The 25,294-nt window shown below is 38.2% G+C and overlaps 1 protein-coding gene across 1 annotated transcript in view; it reads left to right on the forward strand.

Moving 5' to 3' along the window:
• The window catches only part of suclg2 (succinate-CoA ligase GDP-forming subunit beta), a 118,860-nt gene that overhangs the window by 67,761 nt on the left and 25,805 nt on the right, over positions 1–25,294 (forward strand). The window contains exon 9 of the mRNA XM_065241536.2: positions 1,686–1,828. Within this exon, the coding sequence (XP_065097608.1) occupies positions 1,686–1,828 (143 nt within the window). The remainder of the gene's footprint in view (positions 1–1,685; positions 1,829–25,294) is intronic.

The raw sequence follows: 25,294 nt of genomic DNA on the forward strand, positions 1-25,294 counted from the left end.
ATCCACACTGAAAGCCGTAATGCTGTCTGTACTCAAAAAGTCAAGCAATCATGCCTTAAATTTTGCATTTTGGATCCATAACTTAACTATCTTTCTTAATTCAACTTATTAACTTACAAATACCATAAACTTAAAAAATCAAGGCATAGACCATAGGAGAATTAAGTTTATTCATTGATTAACATAGAGTCAGTCCTGAATACCTTTCATTACACATTGTTATTTAAAGTTAAATGACAGTTTAAGTTCAGTCTTTATGAACACCAAGTGAACTTGTTTAAGTGCACTGTACAAACTCCAAGTTTGGTGAACTTAAAATTTTAAGTTCAGTCTATGTGGCCACCAAGTTACATGTATTGCGGAGGATTTTCTTTTTTCGGGTGAATCATCAAGACTATTGGTCCTTCTAGTTGTCAATCAGGAGTGTTGCGCAATTGCATTTTTTAAAAAGTGGAGAAGGGCGGTTCTTTTCTAAAATTCGAGAAAATCCTCCGCTTCACCTTTAAGTGAACATAAATAGATACGTTTTTTGGGAGACCCATTACTTAATTTTATTGAGGCAATGAGTTTACTCATTAAAATTAGTTCAGTCAACTTACCGTATTTTTCGGTTTATAAGCCGCGTTTTTTTTCATAACCGCATTTTTTGGCTCATGAAACCAGCGCCTCTGACACAAAATCTTTGAAATGTAAAAAAGCATGGTCTATTCTCTTCTCAGTTTTAGGTTTAAATTCAGATATTTCATTTTCTTGCATCACTGTTCTTACTCAATAGCTTACAGTTATTTAGTTAAGTGGTTAAAAATGACATACCAGATGGATGTTTGCTTTTGGACTTCAGCATTTTGGATTTTCAAAGGTTTTAGGACTTGCATCTCACCGGTACATCTCTCCTGATACGTTTCAAAACCTGTGGAAAAATCCACGTCTTTGTAGTTTCTGCCACATTTATTTTAGTATCGAGAACAGTGTTTTAAAAAAGTTTAACCAAATGGGCATCAATCCAGTCGTCTTTTCCAGCAGCTTTTTAACAGCTCCATAAAGGACCTGCCTGAACCAATGGGCTTTAATTAGCAAGAATCTTCTGGAAAACGACTTGAGCTACACGATTGCTACTCTACACATTTAAGCGCTCCCTCATTATAAATCACCGCTCACAGTAAAGCACCGAGAAAGAGCCGTATAATACCGTAGACAAGACGTGCGTAACTGACTCTAACTGACCTTGTCGTGTAGGCACAAACACACAGCACAATTTATTCGCAGTTAGTTTGCACCTTGAAAGCTTTGTAAAGCGGCAAAGCGGCAGCTGTTCGGCTGAATTTCACTTTATTGAGTTGAGTGTCAGAGTCTGTGCCAACACGTTAACTGAAGCACTAAAGAATGGAAATGTGGGAGATACGTGGAGCCAAGAGAAATGGTGTGAGCAGGAAATGGCTGAATCAGTTGGCTGCCTCACAGCTCACGGCACGTCGTGACCGGCTCGCCAGGCTGGTAACACAGATACTACAAACACACTTAACACTGTTAGTCAAGCACAATTTGCCTTCTTTAAAAACTAAGAGTGCTTTGTTCTGTGGGACCCAGGTTTGCGGAAGTGACATGCAACCCATTTGCCTTCATGCACCTTTAAAGCCATCAGCCTAATTAATTACAAGAGCATAATTTCATGTCTGTATCAACAGTTAATGGTGCTGGTCTTGCTATGGCAACGTGTGACATCATAGACCTGAATGGTGGAAAGCCAGCAAACTTCCTGGACTTGGGTGGAGGTGTGACGGAGAGCCAAGTGTACACAGCCTTCAGAATGCTCTCTGCGGATCCTAAGGTAGGTTCGGTCCATTACAAAAAAATAATGGCTAATATATACTGTATCATGGCACAAAGAAAGAGACCAATTCTCATTTCATAAATACACTACACTTACTGTGTGAATTTTAAGTTAGTATTAAACTCACATTGAATGTTTTCTCTTTGTATTGCGGTGTTGAAATTATGTGGATTGTTAAAAAAGACATCCAATGTATTTAAATTAAATTGAATAAATTTAATTGAATTGAATATAACGTTCTTCATTGCAGACAGTTCAATTTACTACTACTTTTCTGCGCTCTTTGAAGTTTTCTTTGTCTGAGCTATTGTTGACTCCTGAAGGCACCTCACAGAAACGTGTGCTTGCAGCTGAACCCAATTCTTTTCACCATCATTACGAGTTTGAGCTCTGATCAATATCTTTGCTGCGGTCACGCACGCTTCTCAGCCCTGCAATCGTAAACACACCACCACACACACATCTCATAACTCATCTTTTCACCAATTCTTTTCTACCCCGGACACGCACTTACTGTCTTTCTTTTGATTACTTGCTTTGGAAATCTTTTTGCTTCCAGCTTTCACCATTCGAGGAGTCGCCTCTCGGATAACGACCCTTCCTGTTGTAGACCGCAATACCTTGCACGATGCTAATAGTTTTGTTTGCATTTGGTGTAAACACACATGTTGATTTAGTTTTAGCTCCGTGTGTTTGCTTTTGGGACAAAGACTGATATCTTCATAATGCAACTCTGTTTACGATAATGGGAGAGATGAAATTCTTGTGGGATTTTAATGGTGCGAGTTTTGTAGCATGCAGAAAGCGATACATTCTAAGCAATCTGAAAATTGCATGGCTTCACACTCATAAGGTGTACTTTATTTTTTATTTTTTTATTTTTATCAGCAAAGGGAAATGCAGCTGTAAACATAAAGCTGCACATGGAAAGTATTTCTCCAAAGTGTCCAAATGGTCAAACCATTCGTTTTTGCCAAACAGCACAGAACTAATATTTTGCTGCTTTGAGGGTTGATTCGTACGGAGTAGATAAACAAAACCTAAGGATTGTGGTGAATATTCCTCTTCATGTCAAAGCGTATAGTGTCAGTCGGTTCATCTCTCTCCAGTCCTTCTGTCATCAATGGGGTACCTGAATTTTTGTGAGTTCTATTGGATGAGAATGTTAGCCCTCCCCTGCAGTCACAAAGTTTTCACTCTGAAGCCTCTGTGTACAGCGATTTGCATTTCACAGGAGCTTTCACAGTCACCCAGACTCTGTGGAAGGAATATTAATGTGATGTTAATTATTAGATCCTCTGTCAGGATAAAATAAGCAGTTACATCCCTTCTATCTTTCCCTGGAAATGTTTGATTAGTTTGTTGTTTAATTTTATCCCCTTGCCTCTTTCAAATCATTCTCATTCATTTAGAAATTGATTATTGATTGAAACCAATCAACACTTTCCCATTCAAACAACAAAATTAACCCAAAAAACAACAACAATTAAAGCGGACCCAAGACCAATACTTGAGGTACACCTATTTGTTGTTTTAGGTACAGCTGGATTTGCAGTGTTTTTGGACTGAGGGATTTAAATCGAGGTGTGTGGGTTTAAATGTCCCATTATTTCTGTGTTTTTGAAGCTTTGGTTGTGTTTACAGTGCACAATATAACATGTGTTGATGTTTCACGTGTAAAAAACGCTGTGTTTTTCACACGGTTTACTTTTCTGTATACCGCTGTTTTCACTGACCTCAAACGGGCTGATGTCCCTCAGTCACAAATGCGTATTGGGTTCTGATTGTGTAGTTTGTTTAGTGTGTTGTGATTCAACAGCAGCTTAGCTTGCCGTTAGCTTAGCTGGCGACTGGCGTATTCCTGTGGGCGGAGGTTAGTCGAAAAACTGTTCTGTTGATGTCATTAAAGCAGGAAGTAGAGGGCTGCAGTACAAACCGGCCGTTCACTGTAGGCTTTGAAAGGCAAATTCTGTTAAAGAAAATCTATCGCCTGGCAGTGAACTTTGAGCTTTGTCATTTTACAGGTATTATTTATGCTATTATAGCAACATTACACACTAACTAGAGTTTAAAAAATGGGATCAGAAAGAACGTGACCTTTAAGGTGAATAACTGTCAGGATGTCCTTTTAAGTTTGCAGGAAGACAGATGCATTATGTATATGCACTCCTTTGATATACAATAGTCTATTCTACCTCACCAAAACTACCCAGTTTAACAGCTCAGAGGAGAGGGACTATTTACCATTGTCTTTTTCTTTTTGGGACAACACACTGCTGGAAAAAGCTACCTAGTTGGTCTCAGCAGGTTGGCCATCAAAAGACCAGCTCCACCAGAGTAGGAGACCAGCTTGACGTAAGCTTAGATCATTTTTGGTAAAAAAAGATATATGAAGTATATAAATGTCTCTACAGTGTAGATTCAATTTAACAACCATTGTTCAGACCACCATTTATTTACAACGTGTAAATGTGGCAAAAGAGAGACGAATAGGCAACACTCACCAAACACAGTGCATTGCAAAGTTTTAAAAAAAAAACCCATACATAAAACATTTCACATTTGCCCCGGGTTTCGAGAAAGCCGACAGCACCTGCTAGCCGAATCCTAACGGCAACTGTTAAACAGCACCATTATCCCACCCCTTCCCTCGGCGGCAGATGCGGGGAGAGGTGGATGGATAGATGTTTTCGCTTGTGGCTATTTGGTCCTTATGCAGTGTATTTTGGAAACGGAGTGAATTAGGGCTGCGGTGCGTCAGACGTGCTCTCGGGCGCTGGGTGTTTGATGAAGGTGCTTGGCTGGATAATTGTGACCACTGGGGATTTCGACTGCCCTGTGTAGAGGGGGCAGAGAGTTGTGTGATGTGTATTTGAGGTTAACTGAGAGCCAGCGCTGGAGCTCCACACTCTTTGCTTGTGGCTGCGAGGTTAATCTGAAACAAATGTTTTTGTGGCAGGTCTGTTGGTCACTGGTGATTGTGTGTGAGAATGTGAGAGGTCACATATAGGACATCATTCTAGAGAATGATGTGTTTGGAGTTGGTTGTTATAATTTCGGTAGTGCATACTGTAGCATCAAAGAAACTTTATGAATTTCAATACCTTTTTCATTACTCCACAAGCTGATGTTCCAGTCGCTTTTTTAGGAATTACACAGAAGAGAATTAAACAGCCGCAATGTCAAATATCTTCAGAAATGTATGATTTTTAAATGAGTAGTAATAAAGTGTTAACGTGTTACTTTACATCTTCACAGATTGGAAAGCAGCTGCCAATTAGTATTACAACAATTGCGTGCCAAATTTATTCAGTACTTGATACTTGTATACTGTATGAAGATTGGTATTGTTACATGTAGTGTAGCTTTATTATTTTGAAATTTATAAAGGTATTATGTATTTATTTTTTCCTAGCTCATAGCATCATGTCATTGAACTATGCCCTTTTTGGCATAGTATGAAAACATTTCCTTGTGACCTTGTGCACCAGACACTACATTTTTGTATCCACACATCTACTATGATTTGCTTTTGCTCTTTTTTATCTGTATTGTCCAAAATGGATTGTGCAGTATTGCTGTTTTCAGTTTTTCCTCAATCTTGGGTTTTCTGAAAAGGTTATGTAGTGATATATATATCTTCTAATAGTCACATGTCTTCATGTAATGCAAATTACAAACTTGAAATTTGTAATCCCTGTGAATTAGTCTGTTGGTGTTTGTTGTATCAGTGTGAATTGTTTTTTTGTGTTGGTTGGATCCGTGTGAATTGGTTTGTTGGTGTTTGTTGGATCAGTGTGAAGGAGTTTATTGTTGTTGGTTGGATCAGTGTGAATTAGTGTGTTGGTATTTGTTGTATCAGTGTGAATTGGTTTATTGGTGTTGGTTGTATCCGTGTGAATTAGTTTGTTGGTGTTGGTTGGATCAGTGTGAATTACTTTGTTGGTGTTGGTTGGATCAGTGTGAATTAGTTTGTCGGATCTCTGTGAATTAGTTTGTTGGATCAGTGTGAATTAGTTTGTTGGTGTTGGTTGGTGTTTTTTGGATCAATGTGAATTAGTTTATTGCTGATTGTTAGGTCCATGTTAATTAGTTTGTTGGTGTTTGTTGGATCCATGTGAATTAGTTTATTGGTGTTTGTTGGATCCATGTGAATTAGTTTGTTTGTGTTGGTTGTGTTTTGTGGATCAGTGTGAATTAGTCTGTTGCTTTTGTTTGGTGTTTGTTGGATTAGTGTGACTTATTCTGTTGGTGTTTGTTGGATCCATGTAAATTAGTTTGGTGAAGTTTTGTTGGATCAGTGTGAATTAGTTAGAGCTTATTCACACAAGCTTGTGTTTCTACTTTTTTTTACTTTTTGGGACAAAAAAGTGTAGTGTGACTGGTATTTTATCTCAACACCTATAACTGTCACTTCTAGTGCATATACACTTTCACAGTTAATTGATTCAGAGTTTAGTTCATTTGATTGACGTTTTTGGGAATTGAGCTGGTATCACAACAACCTTCTCACTGGCTTTTTATCTGAGTAAAGGCTATTGGCTCATCTGTCCTGCTTCATTGCCAGGGACTTTCACAGGGCACAAGTAGTGGGCATGATAGTATATGAGTAAAACGGGAATGGAAGGAAGTAACAGGGCAATGAAAAACTGTGAGAAAAGGTTAATGCTGGAGGATGAAAAGGTTTCTTTCACCTCACCTCATTACTGCATGTGCTACTGTCTGCTCGACATTAAGCACAACTTTGGCCTTTACGTACAAGTACAAACACACAAATATACTCTCATTCCCACCTAGCACATACTCCATCATTTGTCTCTTTTGGGGCCCTGTGCCCTTGTCATCTCCATTGTGTCGGGGATGTTAGTGTATAATGATCAGTCGTCCCTTCTCGGCTGTCTCGGGCCTCGGGGAATCACATTTCCCATTTGTTCCAAACACAGGCAATAAGAGCCAGCCCAATCTCCCAGCCCCAACATGGCCACCTCAGTAATGGAGCTCATTTCCCCTGCGTCTGGCTGTCTGGCCCCGGACTGCGCCGAGCAGAGCCCCACATCGCCAGATCCACGGCCCCTGCTCTCAGACTGTTAATGCTGACTGATAGAACAATGTCTCGCTGGCAGGAGACACATTTATTTTGTTTTCAGGTTGCAGAGGCTCATAAAACAGTAGAGGATACATAAGCAAACAATATTCATTCACTTTTATTTTAAAGATGAATCTGTATGGTGACTCTGTAATACAGATGCACAGAAATGGTGCCATATTAAGGCTAAGGGCTATTTTTCTAGTATAGTAATCAACTTATTTAATGTTTTTTGAAACATGCATAATATCAAATGTACTGTATTTGGCAAATTAATTACAACCAAAATGTCATTTATCTTCACTGGGACTCATTCATTGAAGAGACAAATGATTTGGTCCGGTTGTCTCCATCAGTGGCAAAACCAATGAAGTCTAGTAGTCCACCTTTTGCTTTTTTACTGTATACTTACAATACAAACAAAGAATTTTTTCTGTTATGTAATTTCCTGACCCACAGGTAATCCTGTCTAAATAGTTCAGTTTCATTTGATGCAAGTACCCCAAATCAAGTCAATTTATAGTTACTAATTGGTTGAAAGGTTATTGTGTATTTTTTTTACTTAACACTTGCTTTAAACTTTCCCAACCATGAGTGTGATGGATGATGGTTTACAAAAACCAATAAAAAACATAATTCCTATTCTTACGTTCTAGCAAGACAGAAAATGCAGACGTTGTTTTCACTATTGCCTTGCTTACATGAGGTCTCTAGAGTATGCTTGCTTAGTTTTGAAAGCGTTCTTCGTGTAAGGAATTTCTCAAAAAAGGGTTTGCGAGCTTGTTATGCAGATTTAGGATACAAAAAGATTTCTCAGGAGTGTAAATCCTGCTTTTTTTGAGCGAGGCAATATCTATCGTTTTTTACAGCATTGTTTTAGCAAGATGTCAGGGAAACAGGCAAATAGTTTTGTTGGTCAGGGTTATTATTTCATTTCTACAGCAGAACTTGGCAGAATATAAAGGGAATGAAAACCGTGACCTTTTTCAGAAATATTTCTTTGTTTCTACACACCATAATCACGAATTTAGTTGCATTTTAACTTAACATTTTGCACTGTTGTGGTCTCAAGCCTTATGGTGAAGATTGCCAAGTGACTGAAGATTAAAGTGATTTCACGTGAAGAAGAAATGTGTTGAGATCACAACCCTTCAGGTTCCCTGTTGTTACCACCTTCTGCTTTATAGTCCTTATGATGAACGTAAATGCAGTCACTGGCCAATTTATAACCAGAACATTAGCAGTGCATACTTCAAGTTGAAAGTGACTTTGCTAACACATTAAGTAACTCATAATAATCTTTCACACTCTGCACACACCCTTCAAAAGAGATTCATCACAAAAATACATAATCACGTATAGTGCATATTGGATGAAATAATGTTTTTAATATTGAAGTAGACGTAATTAAAATCTGCATTTCTGTTGGATGATTTATTCACCAGTACATTCTGGGATTACCTTTCCCACAAAGGGTACATGCGGTGCTGCCTTCAGTTTGCCCAGAAACAAGGTGTCTTTGAAGGCAACATCATTTTGCTGCCTGCTGTTTGGGTGTGTGCCCATGATGCCCTACAATGCCATCTAGGTTGGCAGCTCACTAGGCTAGAACAAAGGAGGAGGTGTGTGGAGGAGTTAGATATTTAGTTTAAACATGCAGTTATACTGAGGTTACTGTAATTTTTAATGCATAACAAACACTACTGAAAATTTAGAAGGACAAATATAGAAAACAAGGGATATGTAAATGTGAACTGTATTTTTTAGCAATGAGCTGAGAATCTGGCTATGTGCCCAGATTCAAGCATCTCCAGTCAACCAAAAAGTCAGAGCCAAGAGAAGTAGAAAAGGTTAACCGGGAAGGAAGATACAAGGAATAATAAGCAAGCAAGCATATGTTACATAAGCATTAGTTAAGGAAGGCATTGTGCTATATCGGGAATATAGTCATGGCTGAGGGGCGTGGTTAGGCATAACAAAAAGTGGAACTGTCCATTTTTATGAAATGTTTTTAATCTTATTAATGAACACGTGACTTACTAGAAATTTAAAATAACTACCTGTAGATAACTGTTTAAACCTCACCACATTAAGCAGTCCTTGCAAAAAAACACAGAGTTTTTTGTAATTGTTGCGGGCAAAAATCCTTGATCTTGCGGCACGTTTTTTAAAAAAATGCGGGATATTTATGCAATTTTATGCGATGAAATTGCAGGAACTTGCAAAAACTGTGGGAATTTGCAAAAAGCTTTTGCAGCTTTTTAATGATGTTCACGTCACATTATCATGTCACTTCATAACGTCCCCATGGCAACAGGGCGCAAGGCTACGCTTGTGTTAAGTAAATGCGACATTTTTCAACTTTCTGCTAAGATATATGTGATTTTTGCTACGAAAATGATGAAATCATGCAAGCCCCGCATAATTTGCGTGTGGAAATCTGCAATTTATGCTACGAAAGTGCGGCGTATTTGAAAAATGCGGCCCTCGCATAAATATGCGGACTTTGGCTGATTATGCGTTGAATCATGCATTCGCATAATCACGTTTTTCTGGAGGGAATGATTAAGGTGTAAGTTTACAAGACGTAATGTAACATAAAATACAGAACATTTACTACTGTATGATTCAAATACATAATTCTTTGGCTTTATCTCTCAGCTCATCGTTAGACTTTAGAAAGCCTAAATTACATCACAGAAGTGAATACCTAATTTATCCCCAATGCAGAAATATATCTGTGTTGTTGTAGCTTGTTTAGTTAGTAATATAAAAAGCCGTTCTTCATAAATGTTAGCCTTTGATATTACATTATCAAACAAGGCTTGTGATCTTTTTCAGAGAAAACGCGCATAGGGCAATGTATCCAATTAGTCTGAGAGTCTTCAATTGTTAGGTTTTCATTGACCAATACCAGACATCAATGAAAGAGGCTCTCTACAGATGCATTTGATATGCTTACAATGTATAATTTAGTTTTTATTTAGTCATTAAGATTCAGTGATGCTTGTCTTGACTACTCGTATACTTTGATCATTGCATACTATAAAGCTACTTTTAGATACAGTACTTGACTTCTGTGCATGTGTTGGTGTTTGTAGATTCATATGCAAAATGCTCTCTGAAATTGATTTACTTTGTTTTACCCTTTTTGCCAATTTACTGATATAAAGATGTGTTTTATAGACTTGTTTTTGTGCCTTGGTTTTAAAACACATTTACCATGCTCTGTAGTATAATTAGAATTTTTACAGATTTGGGCATGCCTGAATTTAAAAGAGTCATCTACCCACATACTTTTGTAGTAAATTGATACAAATTTTCTTATTTTACTGAAAACTTTGTGCTCCACAACTTATATACATGGTGTGATTTGCTGGGGGGTTGGGGGGCTTATCCCCCCTCTGGTTTTATATCCCGGCCTCTGATGAATTCTTTGTATCCTCGGTGGGGACAAAATGTATCCCCTTCATGATTAATGGTCATCAAACAGCCATATCTAACCAGAAGCCATATTACCCTGTAGCCCAAGACAGCTTGCCAACTAAAGCTAAGTAGGGTTGAGCCTGGTCAGTACCTGGATGGGAGACCTCCTGGGAAAACCACGTTGATGCTGGTAGAGGTTTTAGTGAGCCAAGGAAAAATAAAAAGGATTCCAAGCAGCATATTATCATATTTTACAAGACTGTCACAAAAAATATGTCACAATACAAATTCAAGAAAAACTACCATAGAGAAAAAGACAGCAGGGACTACCATTGTAAGAATAGGAACTCCCAGGATGATACAGGAAAGCAAAAAAGAGGTCAGAAGTCCATCATCAAAGTGACTCATGTCTTTTTTAATTTTTTGTTTTATTGAGAGTACGTTGTGCATAGCATTTTTTTTCTATTAAATATTATGCTTATAAACTATTTTTATTTTGGGAGCTTTTCCACTGGGTGCAGTACGTAGTACCCGATACTTTTTTAGTACCACCTCGGTTGGGGTTCCAAGTGACCCGAGCTGATACCCAAACGTGACTCGAAAACACTGTACATCACTGATTGGTCTGAGAGAATCGTCACTACCAGCGTCATCGCTATAATGTAAAAGATTAGCTTTACCTTCATGCCAGCTTGCGCTGTCTCGAGCTGTTGTGTGGTGCTCAAACTCCCTTTTACAGATGAAAAACATCCACAGGTTGAGAATCAGGAAGACCATACCAGTTTTTTCCAGACATTCACGACACGCACGTCCGCATATATGCTTAACTTAAATGAGTAAAGCGGAGCGCGTCGACTGACGCCACGGGTGTTTGTACAGAAACTGTCACATGAGACATAGGTAGTGATAAACGCGATGTGTAAACATCAATTTGTGGTTAGAGTTCTCAACGGGTTGGGCCGGCCCGACAAACCCGCCGGGTTCGGGTCAAAAATATAAGCAAATGAGTCGGGTCGGGTCGGACCTCGGGCTTAATCTTTTACGCTTCGTGAAAAAAATTATTAATCATCACTGCTGTTCACCGTAAAGAAAGTCTGGTCTGGCTGCTGCGTGCATCACAGAGAGGGGCGGGGGATAGCAATAAGCTCCGGCGCGGATCAGCAACGGATCCAGACCGGAGCTGCCGCCTTCAGAGCAGAAGGCTTGTCTGGAGAAGAAGAGATGGAGAAAAGTAAACTTGCCGCAGGTGAATTCACCGTTGCTTGCTACTACAGGAGGAAAAGCCGCTGGCTGGGTACATGTTTGAGTTCTTTTTATTTATTATTGTGTCATTTTTATTTAAGGCATATTTATATAGCCTATATTTAAAGTTTATTGTTTCAGTTGTTTGTATTGTTAAAAGGCGTGAACATTAAAGCTTGATTTGAATTCCCGTCTGCTGGTCATGATAATAGCCTACGTGTATGAGAAAAAAAAGGCAGGGGGGGGTCGGCGGGGTCTGGCCACGGGTCGGGTTCGGACAGATAATTCACGTTGATGTGTCGGGTTACATCGGGTCCGGGCTTTAAAAGCAGTAGGCAGTGCAAATATAACGACACGCATTAAATCCCTCTCACACCGAAGTGTTACTAAACTCGATGGAAAAGCTAACCAAGCCAAAGTGAGGGGAGTTGACCCGACTTAACCCAAACCAAACCGTGGGGTACTATGCAATGGAAAACCGCCATAAGGGGTTAATGACATAACAGTGTTATGTAACTCAGATCTGCATCTTTCTATAGTTACCTACTCATACTGATGGCCCATTCAGCTGGTCAAGCCAATTGTGAATATTTATATCCTAACTTGTTTACTCAGATTTACCTCAACATAATATTCCTTTACTTTTATCGGATCTTCTGAACACACACGTTGAGTATGCTTTATATTTTATAGTGTCCACACACACACATACTCTCAATCCATAAAAGATTGTCATAACATTGAGCATAAATACACCCTAAGCGACATTTGACAGACAGGTGGAGCTGTGAAAGGCAAATTGTGCTCCTGTCATTTTATGCACTGTGATAAGAAACATTCAGCTCAACAGATGCAGCAGTTGGTTCATATATCTTGTGTATTTTTCTCTCATTTACATGGAGTTTTGTAGAAACTGTTGTTGTAAGTCTGTATAGAGAAGTACGTTTTTAAGATAAATAAGGATGCTGGGTTTTGTCCTGCTGAAGCATCTAGTTATCATGATGTAATTTTCCATACATAACTGTAGGTAACACTTTATTCATTAAATGCAGTTTCGTCTTTTTATACTTACTGTTTGTCTAATTTAGTTTGGCTATTGATCACAACATATGATTTTTTTCCTGTGGGCCTCTTTATTTTTCTCTTCCCGACACAGATTTCGTCCTGATAAGGTTTGTTGTTGTACTCCTGAGTGTACCCGCTATCCAATACAAATGGTAAATCTGATCTGATTGTACACAAGTGTGTACATAACGTCACAGGAGGGCGCAAAGTGAAATGTTGATCCGATATCTCTCTATTATCTTCCACGAATGATTCCTGCGATCATTACACGTGGTTGGCAATGCCTCAGAGCTTTGAAAAGCTCTTTGTTATCTCTCTTTGTCCCTCCAAAGTTAGATCTTGTTTTAAGGCGCCGTATCGATGTGCAACCCAAAGCTGCTCTCGATATTAATTAGCTCCTCTTTCCTTTATCTGCACTTCATTTATCAATGGCTGCCAGAGGAGGGTGCTGCCAGGGCCCAGGCGGACAATGCGAAAAAGATGAAGTAGTGAGAAAAACGATGGCTAAGAAAGTTTGCGGGAATGTGGAATGTGTTTTATGAATACTGCAACATCCTAGCATTTCTTAGGGACTTCCTGACTGCTTAACATTAAAATGTGTACCTCTATGACCCTGTTTATGCTGTTATTAATATCTATTTTGAGCAATAAAGTACTAGTAAAACCATTTTGGACTTTATTATTTATGTTTTGGTCAATCGGATCACAAGTACAAAAGAGACACATTCAATTTTACACCTGGTATTTTAATCAGTCTCTTTTGTCCACATTCAATCTCTTCTGTCCTGATTTTGTGAGGGGGTGGTCTATGGGGTCCGTCTGCTGTCGTTTCAACATGAGCGGGAGAAATGACAGGTTTAAAATGACGCAAACTAATATTAGGTCAAGAGTCTGCTGCTTGTGTTTTAAGTAAACATGATGCACAGAGTGTGTTACATGTATTTATTACACGGCTCTCTGGAATGCTTGATTCTGATTGGTCAGTTGAGACATTTGCAGGTTCGTTCTTTTCAAATAATAACCGCTCCAAAATAATAACGCATAGCTGGTACTACTTGCACGAGTAAAATCGCTCCGCGCCAATAAAGATCAATAAAGATTACTGTCTGTTTGGCGCCATCTTGTGACAAACACTCGACAACCACGACAAGACACAGACAGCTTACTGAGACTGAACTTGACAAAATAGAGCATGACAGATACGAAGCCAAAACACAAAAAAATACAGAATGGGCATTAAAACTTCTCAAAGACTGGCTAAAAGAGAAAAAAATGGAGACAGACAAGTATGAAGCAGAGGATCTTAATAAGGTATTACGATCATTTTATGCATCTGTGCAAAGTTTCGCGGAAGGATAAAAATGTTAATTTAAAACAAATATGCCAATAAAATGTTTCAAATTCATATTCATGTCCAGTTTTTTTTTCTTATGTGGCAAGTAGCCGTGTAATAAGCGGGATAATGTAGAGGCAGCCGGTAGTTATTGGGAAATAAGCCCCTTCAGTGTGATACAAGACCCTCCGCTTCGCGTCGGGTCCTGATCACACTGTCGGGGCTTATTTCCCAATAACTACCGGCTGCCTCTACATTATCCCTTACATGTAAGAGCTTTTTCTGATATTTCAGAGCAATTGATGAAATAAGCTTGCACAACTTTCACGCGTTCGCAAAATGAAACAAATGAAAGAGATGCAAAGCAGACGCTTCACTTTTATCAACGAAAACCTAAAGATTGCACTGAACACCGTGGGTTCGCACTAGAAGTCAGGACTGATGTAAAAACATTGTGCTCGTACATCACATTAGATCAATAGGCAGAAAGTAGGCGTTTTTTTTGTGGGTGATCGATCATATTTTGAACATGTGCATCTACACCACAAAAGCAATCCGGTCAAATGCGTTTTCGACTACCTCTGAATGTGGTCGAAAGTGGACGGCTCAAAACGTTTTACACCTGTCTTTAGCATCGTCCAGTTGTGATCCGATCAATTAAAAATGCATTTTAATACTAGGTGTAAACAGCCTTTAACTCTTTCGCCGCCAGCGTTATTTAAAAAAGTTGCCAGCCAGCGCCAGCGTTTTTCATGATTTTCACCAAAGTTTAATGCCTTCCCGAAAATGTTCTTCTTTAAATATATAAACATACAATATACCACATGAAAGAACAGACCCTCTGCTTTAAAAAAAAACAAAAAACGTTTCATCCTACCTTCAGTGGTTCTTTTGTAATCAGCTTTTGAATATGGGTAGGTTTCTGCAAAAACACCACATTTTGAGCAAAAAGCAGAGATAATTCCATTTTTGTGACGGACTTTTCATAGAGATCCCATTCAGAGCGATCTTTAAAACAGACACGGACATCCAGCCGCTTGCCATAGGGCAATACTTCCGTGTTTAAAAAGTTGCGGAAGGGTGCCACCTGGAGGATAATAGCGGTATTGCGGAAAGACGGAAAATCTCGTCATTGGCAGGGAAGCGTTTTCTCTTGATTGACGAGATATCTCGTCAATGGCGGCGAAAGAGTTAAGTACATGCAAAAATCTCCACTGCTAAAAATAAAAACTTTCCAGTCTCTTTTCACTGCCCTTTCTGTAAAAATGTTTTGTCAGTATATTCGGTAAACTTCCTTTTACCTTGTTAAAAAGCTCTTGCATCTTGACATCATTCACCCAATTCATCTTCCGTGCTACTAAATATTTGCTACTAAATCGTTGTGGCATTTAACAGATTCTGCCAACAATGTAAAATTTCTGTATGGCCTTGCTCCCCGAATTAAGCAGATTTAAAGTTAAACTATCTAAGGGTCGTATAATACATGCCAAGAGCATTCAGTTAATATCATATCTCATTTCTGGCGGATTTTTTTTATGGTTCTCAGAAGTTCTGAGCATTTGATCTTATTTGCTACAGTTCAGGAATGCTTGTTATTCAATTAATCACATTTTTTGAATGATGCATGAAATGAAAACTTCATAGCATGAAGCTTTAAATAAGCTGTTCTGGGTCATTTTGCGGTAAACAATGTCAAGAACAAAGTCGATTATTTTTTTTTGTTTCTGTGCAGCAGATGAGCAGAACAGTTGTACAAAATGATCGTTTGAAGATGTTTGGGTAGCTTGAACACTTTTAGGTGGTTTTAGGTTTTAGGGTTTCGTTCCTTTAGCTCAGGATTGCTTTAGCTCAGCGGTTTCTTGACTGTTAAAACAGTATGTTAGTATGTTGTCACTGTCTGTCATAAAGGTATAAAACAGTCACTAGGACAGTACACTTTAAGAGTCCTACTATGTACCATTTGGGTACAGATATGTACCTTTGATGTACTAAAATGCACTCTTTAGGTACAAATGCATACTTTTTAAAATGGTACTGCCCCAGTGACAGCGTTTGAAACTTATTTACTGAGAGTTTACTAATGTCTGTCATGTTTTCATTGTTATATATATACATTTGCCTGGCTCACAGTTTTCTCATAGGAGGAGATTTTATGCACATTTATGACAACTGTCATTTAGTGTCATTTTTTGTTCAATTATTTTTAATTCAAAGATGACATTGTTTAAAATGTCTTTGTTATAATAACTTGACGTACACCAATACATCATAACTTGTCATAAATCTGTCATAAACATAAATAATTATTAAACTTAAGAAACTACCTAGCTTTATGGGTTAACACTACATTAAACTGTCATTTAAATGTCATGTAAAAAGTGTCAATACAATGTCAAATAATTTCAAATACCTTAACAAAATGCAACAGACACGTCAAAGTATTATAATGAACTTTATGTATGTGCACGATACATAAAAAACGGACAACTAACAGAACTTGTTCTTCCTCACACAGAGGGTTTAATGTTATTAACTGTTTTCCAACCCAACGCTGCATGACTTAACACATTATTGTACTGTTTTCATTTAATTTTAGGTGAATCAGTCTCCAAATGCAATAAAATATAATTGTATCCATTATTATTATTATTATTGTTATTGTTATTGTTATTATTATTATTATTATTATTATTATTATTATTATTGTTATTATTATTGTTATTATTATTATTATTATTATTATTATTATTATTATTGGATGATTAATTTTATTTATTAAATACATTGAGGAAACTAAAAAAAAAAAACCCATTATGAACTGAAGAATATTCATGACGCTGTTATAAAACTATTTGACAGAGTATTCACACTTGACATTTTAATGACAAATTATATTTGTTCCACTGTAGTTGAGGTTAAGAAAAATTTTTATGACGCTGTTATAAAAGTATATGACAGAGTATTAACACTTAATGACATTTAAATGACAAATTTCATTTGTATCGCTATCAAAAAGTGGTTAGTTATGTTGTCTTGGTTGTCTTTGTATTAAAAATGACATAATTCAACGAATGATACTTAATGACAGTTGTCATAAACGTGCATAAAATCTTCTTTATGTTTATGACACAGGTCATGTCATTCTTATGAACACCCCTTCAAGTAAAATGCTACCATTTAATTTATTAATTTAGTGGCACTTCAGCACCCATGGCCTCATAGTATAAAAAATGTCAATCTTAAGCATACTGAGGAATCTCATGTGTAGCAGTAGACAAACCGGTATTTCTCACATACTGTTTTTGCATACTGAGGTTTCAGATATACTACTCATTTTGCATACTGGTTTTTGTATACTGTATAGTATGGAAATAGACAATTTCTGGCCCATCACGAGGCAGACTGGATTCCTCTGCTTTCACTCATGTTTGTCTCGTACATACATACCTGCCGCGATGGTGCTCAGCTGCATGGGCGGTTGTTGGGGTTCTGGACGCTTGTTGCTGTTCTTTTACGGTGTCAAAGGACTGATGGAGCTCCGATGAAGCAGATGAGTCTCGCCTGGAGCTCTTCCAGATACACATACACACAATCACTCACACACTGCTGAGGATAGATGTTGGTGGCTAAAAACACACACATGCACACGCTCACACATAAACCTTTGCACGTCCAGGGGGAGTCCACAATTCACAGTTAAAATCTGTAATAAAAGATACATGTGCCCATTGTATGCTCGCAATACTTGTTCATTTGCATGTCCATTACTTCTATAATCGAAAGGGCAACATGTATTATGGACAGAGCATGTAGTCGACAAATTGAAAAAGGCATGCAAATGTCTGCAACACCGCTGAGACTAAGAAAACCTTGTGCTCATTTCCTTAAATAACGGTTAAATTAACATGTAAACATTGAGAAATTCAGATCACGTCAGATCATCAACGTGCCGTTTTCTATTTCGCCAAAGAGGTTGCTGTAACATTCACACTCAGCGTGTTATATCCGAAAAACGTTCCCGTCGGGAACCCCGAAGAAACGCAGCCAGCGCTCCGCTTCTGTTCCTTCTTATCTTTAAGGTTAATTTTGAAAAGGATTGAATTGTCCTGAGTGCCCCCCGCTTCTGATGAGTTGCTCGATTGATCTGTCCACAGGGACGCCTGCCGCCCATGTCCGACTCGGGCCTGGCAATTGCATTAGACACAATCAAGAAAGAAGTGGCATTTCAATAGCTTCAAATCGGGTCAAACAAACCTGGGCACCCCATGTAACAGTTGTTGGTGGATACGCTTTGCATATTTATTTATATTTTTAGGCATGGATTTTCACCCGCCGTGAACCTCGACTGTGTCCTTCAGAAAGCAGGGGTTGATTGAAAACTCTCTCGTCTGTGTTCTTCATCTGGTGAAGATCGATAAAGGAGCCGAGATAGTAGCCACACTAATTGAGTCGTTCTTTTACTGTTATTGCGTAGAGAACCGTTTTGTCATGTCAACGGTTGTCCCAGATATAGCCGTAGTCTTTCTTTTTCCCCTGTCTCTCTCTCTCTCTCTCTCTCTCTCTCTCTCTCTCTCTCTCTCTCTCTCTCTCTCTCTCTCTCTTTCTCTCTCTCTCTCTCTCTCTCTCTCTCATCTTCGTTCTGCCTCACAGAGACCAAGGGGAGTTAAGTCCATAATGAAGTGAGGCTGTCGAGTTCTAGCACTTTTCACTCCCACCAGCAAAACTAAAGTCCATTTCTTCTCAGTAGGCTCAGGTTTTTTTCCACATACTGCTCAGAATCATGGTACTGTTAAAAATTGAAGAGCATGCATGTGTGGTGAGCAGAAAGTTTCATATTTTTGGAGGGAAGTTTCACACTTCCTCTCTAGATGTTTCACAAAGGAATGGTTATTTTTTTGACTCTGAGGTATTGCCTGTGGATGAGGAAAAAACAAGTTTCCAACTTTGTTTCTTATACTTTCCAGCAAGTGTTTTATTTTGTCTTCAAGCTGGTTTCCCTGTCTGACCAGGCTGGTGTATAGTTGGGTCATCTGGTAAATGATCTAAACCAGCAAATCAAACCAGCCTGAGCAGGCTGGCAGAATACTAGTGACAACCAGCAAACCATATTTGTCTCAAGATTTTTTTTTAAGTTGGTTTGTCTTAGTTTGAGACCAAAGAGTTTTTCCAATTCCAACCATATTTGCTTTAAAATGCGCATTAGTTAGAACAACTATTTTAAGTTTTGACTTGTGATTAGTTGACATGACTTATAAAAACAAGTTGAAATTGTTGATATGTACTTTTATTTTGAATATCTAGTTTTTTTTTTTTTTTGCTACAGTAAAACAACACCTTTATAAAGAAGTAATTGAAAAGCAAATACATTTTCATATATGCATTTAGCTGATGGTTATATATAAAATTTCTTGCGTTAAATTTACACAGGGCTTTAGCGCTAACGCTTCTCATTTACAGTGTTGGGCAAGTTACTTCCAAAGTGTAATACATTATATATTACAAATTTCTGTAATTTGAAAGTAATTAGTTACATTACAATATTACTGACTCTGAACTGTAATGAGTTACACTACTTTTGCGTTACTTTTGAGTTACTTTCATCAAAATAACAGAAGTATGACTAGGCATTATAAAATGTTAAAATGTAGTTTATTGATGCTTATAAATCTAGAAGTTATGTGTTGGCCCTCGAGCTTTGAATAGGCACAGTGAAGACTTATGGCAAAAAACAGTAACAATGACTGTCAGAGTCATAAACATGGACAAATGATCTGGTAAAAGTCTGGTAAATGATGGTACACATACCAAAGACAATAAAGCTAGAGCCCACTATAATGCAACCTATAGACTAATAACATGGCAAGACACGCAACCTCTTTTCATTTCTATTCTTTAATTCAGATTCACAGCACAAACCTGGCATGCACTGGGTTGACACAACTTATCAAAAAGTGCTATTGGAGGATCAGGCCTCAAGGAATACAGCTCATTTCAGTACAATATAAGGATTACATGTAGGTTAACATATAAAACACAGACAAACAGAGGAACACTGCTTTTTGACAAACAATGAATATAGGCTCCCATACAAAGGCTGGTAAAACTTTAAACAGTGATGTTTAAATGTACTATTTAAATAACCATGTTTAAGTCTACATTATTGTTAAGTTGTAGTTTAGGTTGCTGTTTGTAATAAAACTGTAGATAGCATAGGAATAGCCTAGCAATCTATTACGTGTATGGACTGTAACCATAGCAACGTTAGCTTACCTTGTCATTGCTGGTGTGATATGGATTTTACTGGCAAGATTTCTAAAAGTCTCTTTACTTCTGAGGTTCAAGCAGCATGGATATAAACCGATATAAACCTTCTGTTGCTTTTACTTAACGTTAGTGCTCACATTCGCAGAATTTTGCGTGTGCGGCGCTACCGGACCTGATTGCGACCACTATAGTCAATGCTTATACAGCCGCGGACTTCCCAGATTCGGCTCTTTAAGAAACGGGTCAAATACAAAATTAAAGTAAAAATGAACATGCTGCATACAGCACCTGGAAACAGACATGCGCTGCGTCCCAAACCGTCTACTTCCATACTATATAGTAGGCAAAGAGTACGAGAAGTAGTGCTTTTCGCCTACTATATAGTATGGAAGTATGCTGTTTGGGACGCAGCCATTACTATTTTACCCGCAGCTTTTTCCTGTGTGGATGCTGGTCGCGCGCATTGGTCAAAAATAAAAAAATTAAAATAACACGTCTATTTTTGAAATGCATTGTTGTAACGCGCTCGTTACTAAGAGTGTAATGAGTAAAATATTACCAAAATTTTATTAGTCATGTGTTATATTACTGCGTTACAGCAAAAACTAATATATTACTGTAATATATTATATTTTGTAATGCGTTACTCCCAACACTGCTCATTTACTGGATGACATCTGAATTGTGCATCCTTTGGCGTCACATCACTGCCGTTGCTCATGAGCCAATCAGATCGCATTATGCAAATAACCTAGTGTACAGCCAGCCAATTACTTTTATGCAAGACCGGAGAACAAAGGAGAATGTGTTGCAGCCACTGTGATTGGTTGTTGTCACTATGAGGATCGCGTCAGTGCCATGCTTCAGACACGTCCTCCGTCAAGCGCTTCCACTGGCGCCCCATGTTAGTGTATTGTTCAGAGGTGTCAAGTTACTGAGTACAAACCCCTTGTTACCTTATTTAACTCGAAATTTTGGGTATCTATACTTTACTGGAGTAATTATTTTTCAACTTTTTAATTCTACTACTTACATTTTCACGCAATTATCCATACGTTCTACTCCTTACATTTAAAAAATCCTATTTTATTTCAGTTTGTTTTCATTCTGACTTCAAAATAAAAACCTATCCAGATAAATCGCGCGTTCCGGATAGAGTAAATTTTGCTTGTGGTTTGATGAGAAATATAAACATATACCATTCCGAAACCCGTATTGGTTTGTACACGATCATCGCACCTGCACATGACAAAAATTAAAAAAAAACATGACATCCCAAAAGTTTTTAACATTATTTATTATGGCCTTTGGAATTTTTTTTTTTTTTTGAGGAGGTAGGGTAGTGCACAATAGGACCCTGTGGCGCGGCCTAAGCTTTTGTCCTTAATGGCATTTTTCCCCTTACATTACTTTTACTTTTACACTATTACTTGAGTAAAAAGCTTGACTTGATACTTCAACTTCTACAGAAGTCTTTTAAACCCTAGTTTCTGTACTTCTGAATAATGAATGTGAATACTTTTGACACCAGTGGTATCGTTACAGTGCATTTTTATCAGTATATGTGTTACGCGGGTTCGACCCCATGGCCATGCCCTATAACCAAACATAGTATTTCAGTGCAAGGACTTAAGTAAACAAATATTAAATCTATCACTCACAGAAAGCTGTGAATGTTTTGTTTTTCATTATCTTTCTTTAAAAGCTTTATTTGGTTGCTTGGCTAATCTTCTGTGGCCCTTTATTGAATTTTCATGTGATAAAACTCAACTCTGTGTGCCATAATGACATTTTCTTCATTTGAATATCTCACTGTTAGCAAATGTGGCCTGTTTCACACCTCATCGTTTGACCTCTGACCTGCAGTACTGTCATCTAGTCGTGGCATAATGATTATGCATTTATATACAGTATTTAGCTGTAGGTTGGACCTGTCTGTGCATTATACATTGCCCCATTTTATTTAGCAATTTTCAAAATACAAAGATTTTGGTAATTGGTATATTTTGTTGTTGTTTATATATGAAGGCTTTTCATTCCGGTTCCACTATGAGTCGCATTATTAACTACCCACAGATTAAATGTACCGCTACATGAATCTTACACTCGCAGATGGAGCAGTTGCATTGATTGGTTCCCTGTTTGCTTCCCATTGCCTCTGCTTGAATTGTGGCCGGTCCCTCCCTATCCACATAGCAATAACAATGGAAGGAGTTTGAATCCTGGGGTGTGAAATGATTAGATACAATTTATCCAATTTTCATTTCACCAGCATGCAATGCACCTCCTTCATTAAGAACACACAGAGTTGACAATTTAGACCACAATACCCCAGACTATTTAGTTTGGCGTATACGGCCCCAGTTGCTAAATGGCGCATTAGCTGGGTTATGATGTTCAATCCTCTTGAAGTAGCACATCATATCAAAGAGGTTACACTTAATCCTGGTAATTCACTGCAGTCAGCTGAGCGCCACATTTATTGACTTCATTTGTACGCCTGCCATTGCAATGTTGTTTGTATGGTGGTAGACAATATAAACCCCATAGACATCACTGATCTTTTCGGTTGTAATGAGTCTGATGCTTTGAACATTCAATCATAATTGTTTCTTAGGGGATAAGGCCTGTTTCAAATGGCACCCATAAAGTAGCTGCAATAGCAGGCTTGGGTTTGACTTTCCCACTGCTGTGGCTCTTTATATTTACATTTATGCATTTTTATCCAAGGTGACAAAGTACAGTGTGTACAGTACAGTACAGTGCCTGTGTTCCCTGGGAATTTAACTTATTAACCGAATTGTTGGGGGAACGGGAGAAGGGGGACATTTGCTTCCCAACTGTAATTCATCTACTGAACCCAAACCCCAAATAGTAAACTACTTAATCATCCACAGTAGATTCAGTCATATTTATACTATTAAATATCAAGTTCACTCTACAATACATACACACAAACCCAATCCACTCCTACTATTTTATAGCACTTGTTTATAGCAAGATGTTTGTATTATATGGTCACATGGAAGCCTTTAGCGTTGGCATCTCATTGATGTATGTATTCCAGAGATCTCTCTCTCTTATCTGATAACTCCGAGGCCAGGGGCATCATGACCATTTCAGTCGTGCCTTATGAAGCACAAAGTTGACTGATGTTCTTTCTTCCTCCATTAGACACAGATACAACCTCAGATTTAAGCTAATGACCCACCACTGTGCGCTAGCCGTAAGCATTACAGAACGGAAAACAGAACAGTTTTAATCTATTCAGACAGGAGTGAGCTAGGATGTAAAAAATATTCCCTCGCAACCCACGGTATATAATCGTTCGCTATATGTATCCTGTTTGCATGTAACTGTTGATGCAACTGGATAGGGCAAAACAGAAAGGAACGCAATGGTTAGGTTTTACTCGTTGTGTAATAGCAAACATCAGTCTGCATGTGTGAATAGATTAACAATAAGAAGTAGGGCAGATGGGATACAAAAACATGTCATTTGCAAGTGCAAAATAAGGTTATGTGCAAAATAGATCTCTGATGGGACTGTCGGGGAGAGAGACACCAGAAATGTCCAGATGCTTTATGGCCGGCATTCAGATATTTGAAAAGAGGGTTTTTGCTGAAATTGTTGTATATCCTGTGTAAGTACGTGTCTCTAGCTCCCTGTCACGCACCCAGTTTGACTCTCTTTGCCGTTTAGACACTTTATTGCTCTGCCAATATCTACTTAATGTGCCAATGGATTTCTCTTTAGTTGTTTACATCAATAAAACCATAATCTTTCTGGCCTCTCTCTCTACCTATATTCATCTCAGTCCAGATCATGATTTGCCTTCAGGCTAGAACTTTTGCATTCGGGGGAGTATGCCCCCCCAGGTGTGACCCCTTTGAGGGCCTGTGCCGTAATTAAGCTAATGATGTATAATAGAACTGATGCAAGCAGACAGGACTTCACCTCGGGTTTTTTCTCAAATTCTTACGTCACATAATATTTAAACGCATTACTGTAAACCTCAAACAGAGCCTGGACAACCACATTAATTGGATTTGGTGTAGTTTTATGAGTGCTTCTCCGAGTACTTACAGTTAATGTCCCGGTATTAAAATGAGTAGTGGGGTCTCTCTCTCTCTCTCTGTCTAAAGGCTCTGTATGCTTAGAGGTGATCGCTGACATTGCTGTCAGTGTAATTTGCCTTTTCAGGGGTTTGGTTTGATATTGGGTTTGTGTCTGATCAGCACACCTATTTTGTTTAATAATAGGAAAATGATGAAATCGCATGAAATGCCTTTTTTATTAACCGTCTGCTGAAATACGCTCAGTTTAAGCCCTCATCTTGAGTTTCTGGCCGTAGTGGCCAGTTTCTCACTTAACCCAAATATTGGTATTAAATCACAATTGTATGCTGGATATTTATCACTAATATTTGAAGTTCACGGCTTCTTTGTGAAAATGTTACAAAAATATATATTTTGCAAACCATTTTACTTGGCATACAGTGATACACTTAAAAGAGAAACATAATTTTAATTTCTTAATTTTATCCAAGGGAATTAAATTGAGAAAAGTTGCAGTCTGAAATAAAAAAAAGGTTCAAAAATTATGATATTATCCTTTGCAGAAGTTGCTACTTTTTGCATTTCTCCGAGGCTCCCAAAGGTTTTAGGTAGCATCACAGAGTAACAGAACGTGCAACGCTCAATCCCTTATGGTGCCATTGCAATGTAACAACCCAGCAGATGTTTAAAGCACAGACTGGATGTTTTCCGTCTCTAAATTTGCAAATACTTTGTTGACAGCAGGGGTTTCCGATCCTCAGGGAGGTAAGAGTGGCAAAGTTGTGCAGTTGTAATGTGTGGAGGTGTAGGAGGATTATAGTCTGATAAAGAAAGAAATGCTGAATCTGTCCTATGGGATCTGTTAAAAAAGGTTATGCATCTCAACAACCAGCACCTCATGTGAGCCCCTGCTGATCTACACACCACTTCTGACCTGCTTGCCTCAAACATCAGCACTTATCAAAAGATTATTAAATATTTAGAAAAGT

The sequence above is a fragment of the Paramisgurnus dabryanus genome, chromosome 14, assembly GCF_030506205.2.
Source record: "Paramisgurnus dabryanus chromosome 14, PD_genome_1.1, whole genome shotgun sequence".
NCBI lineage: Eukaryota > Metazoa > Chordata > Actinopteri > Cypriniformes > Cobitidae > Paramisgurnus > Paramisgurnus dabryanus.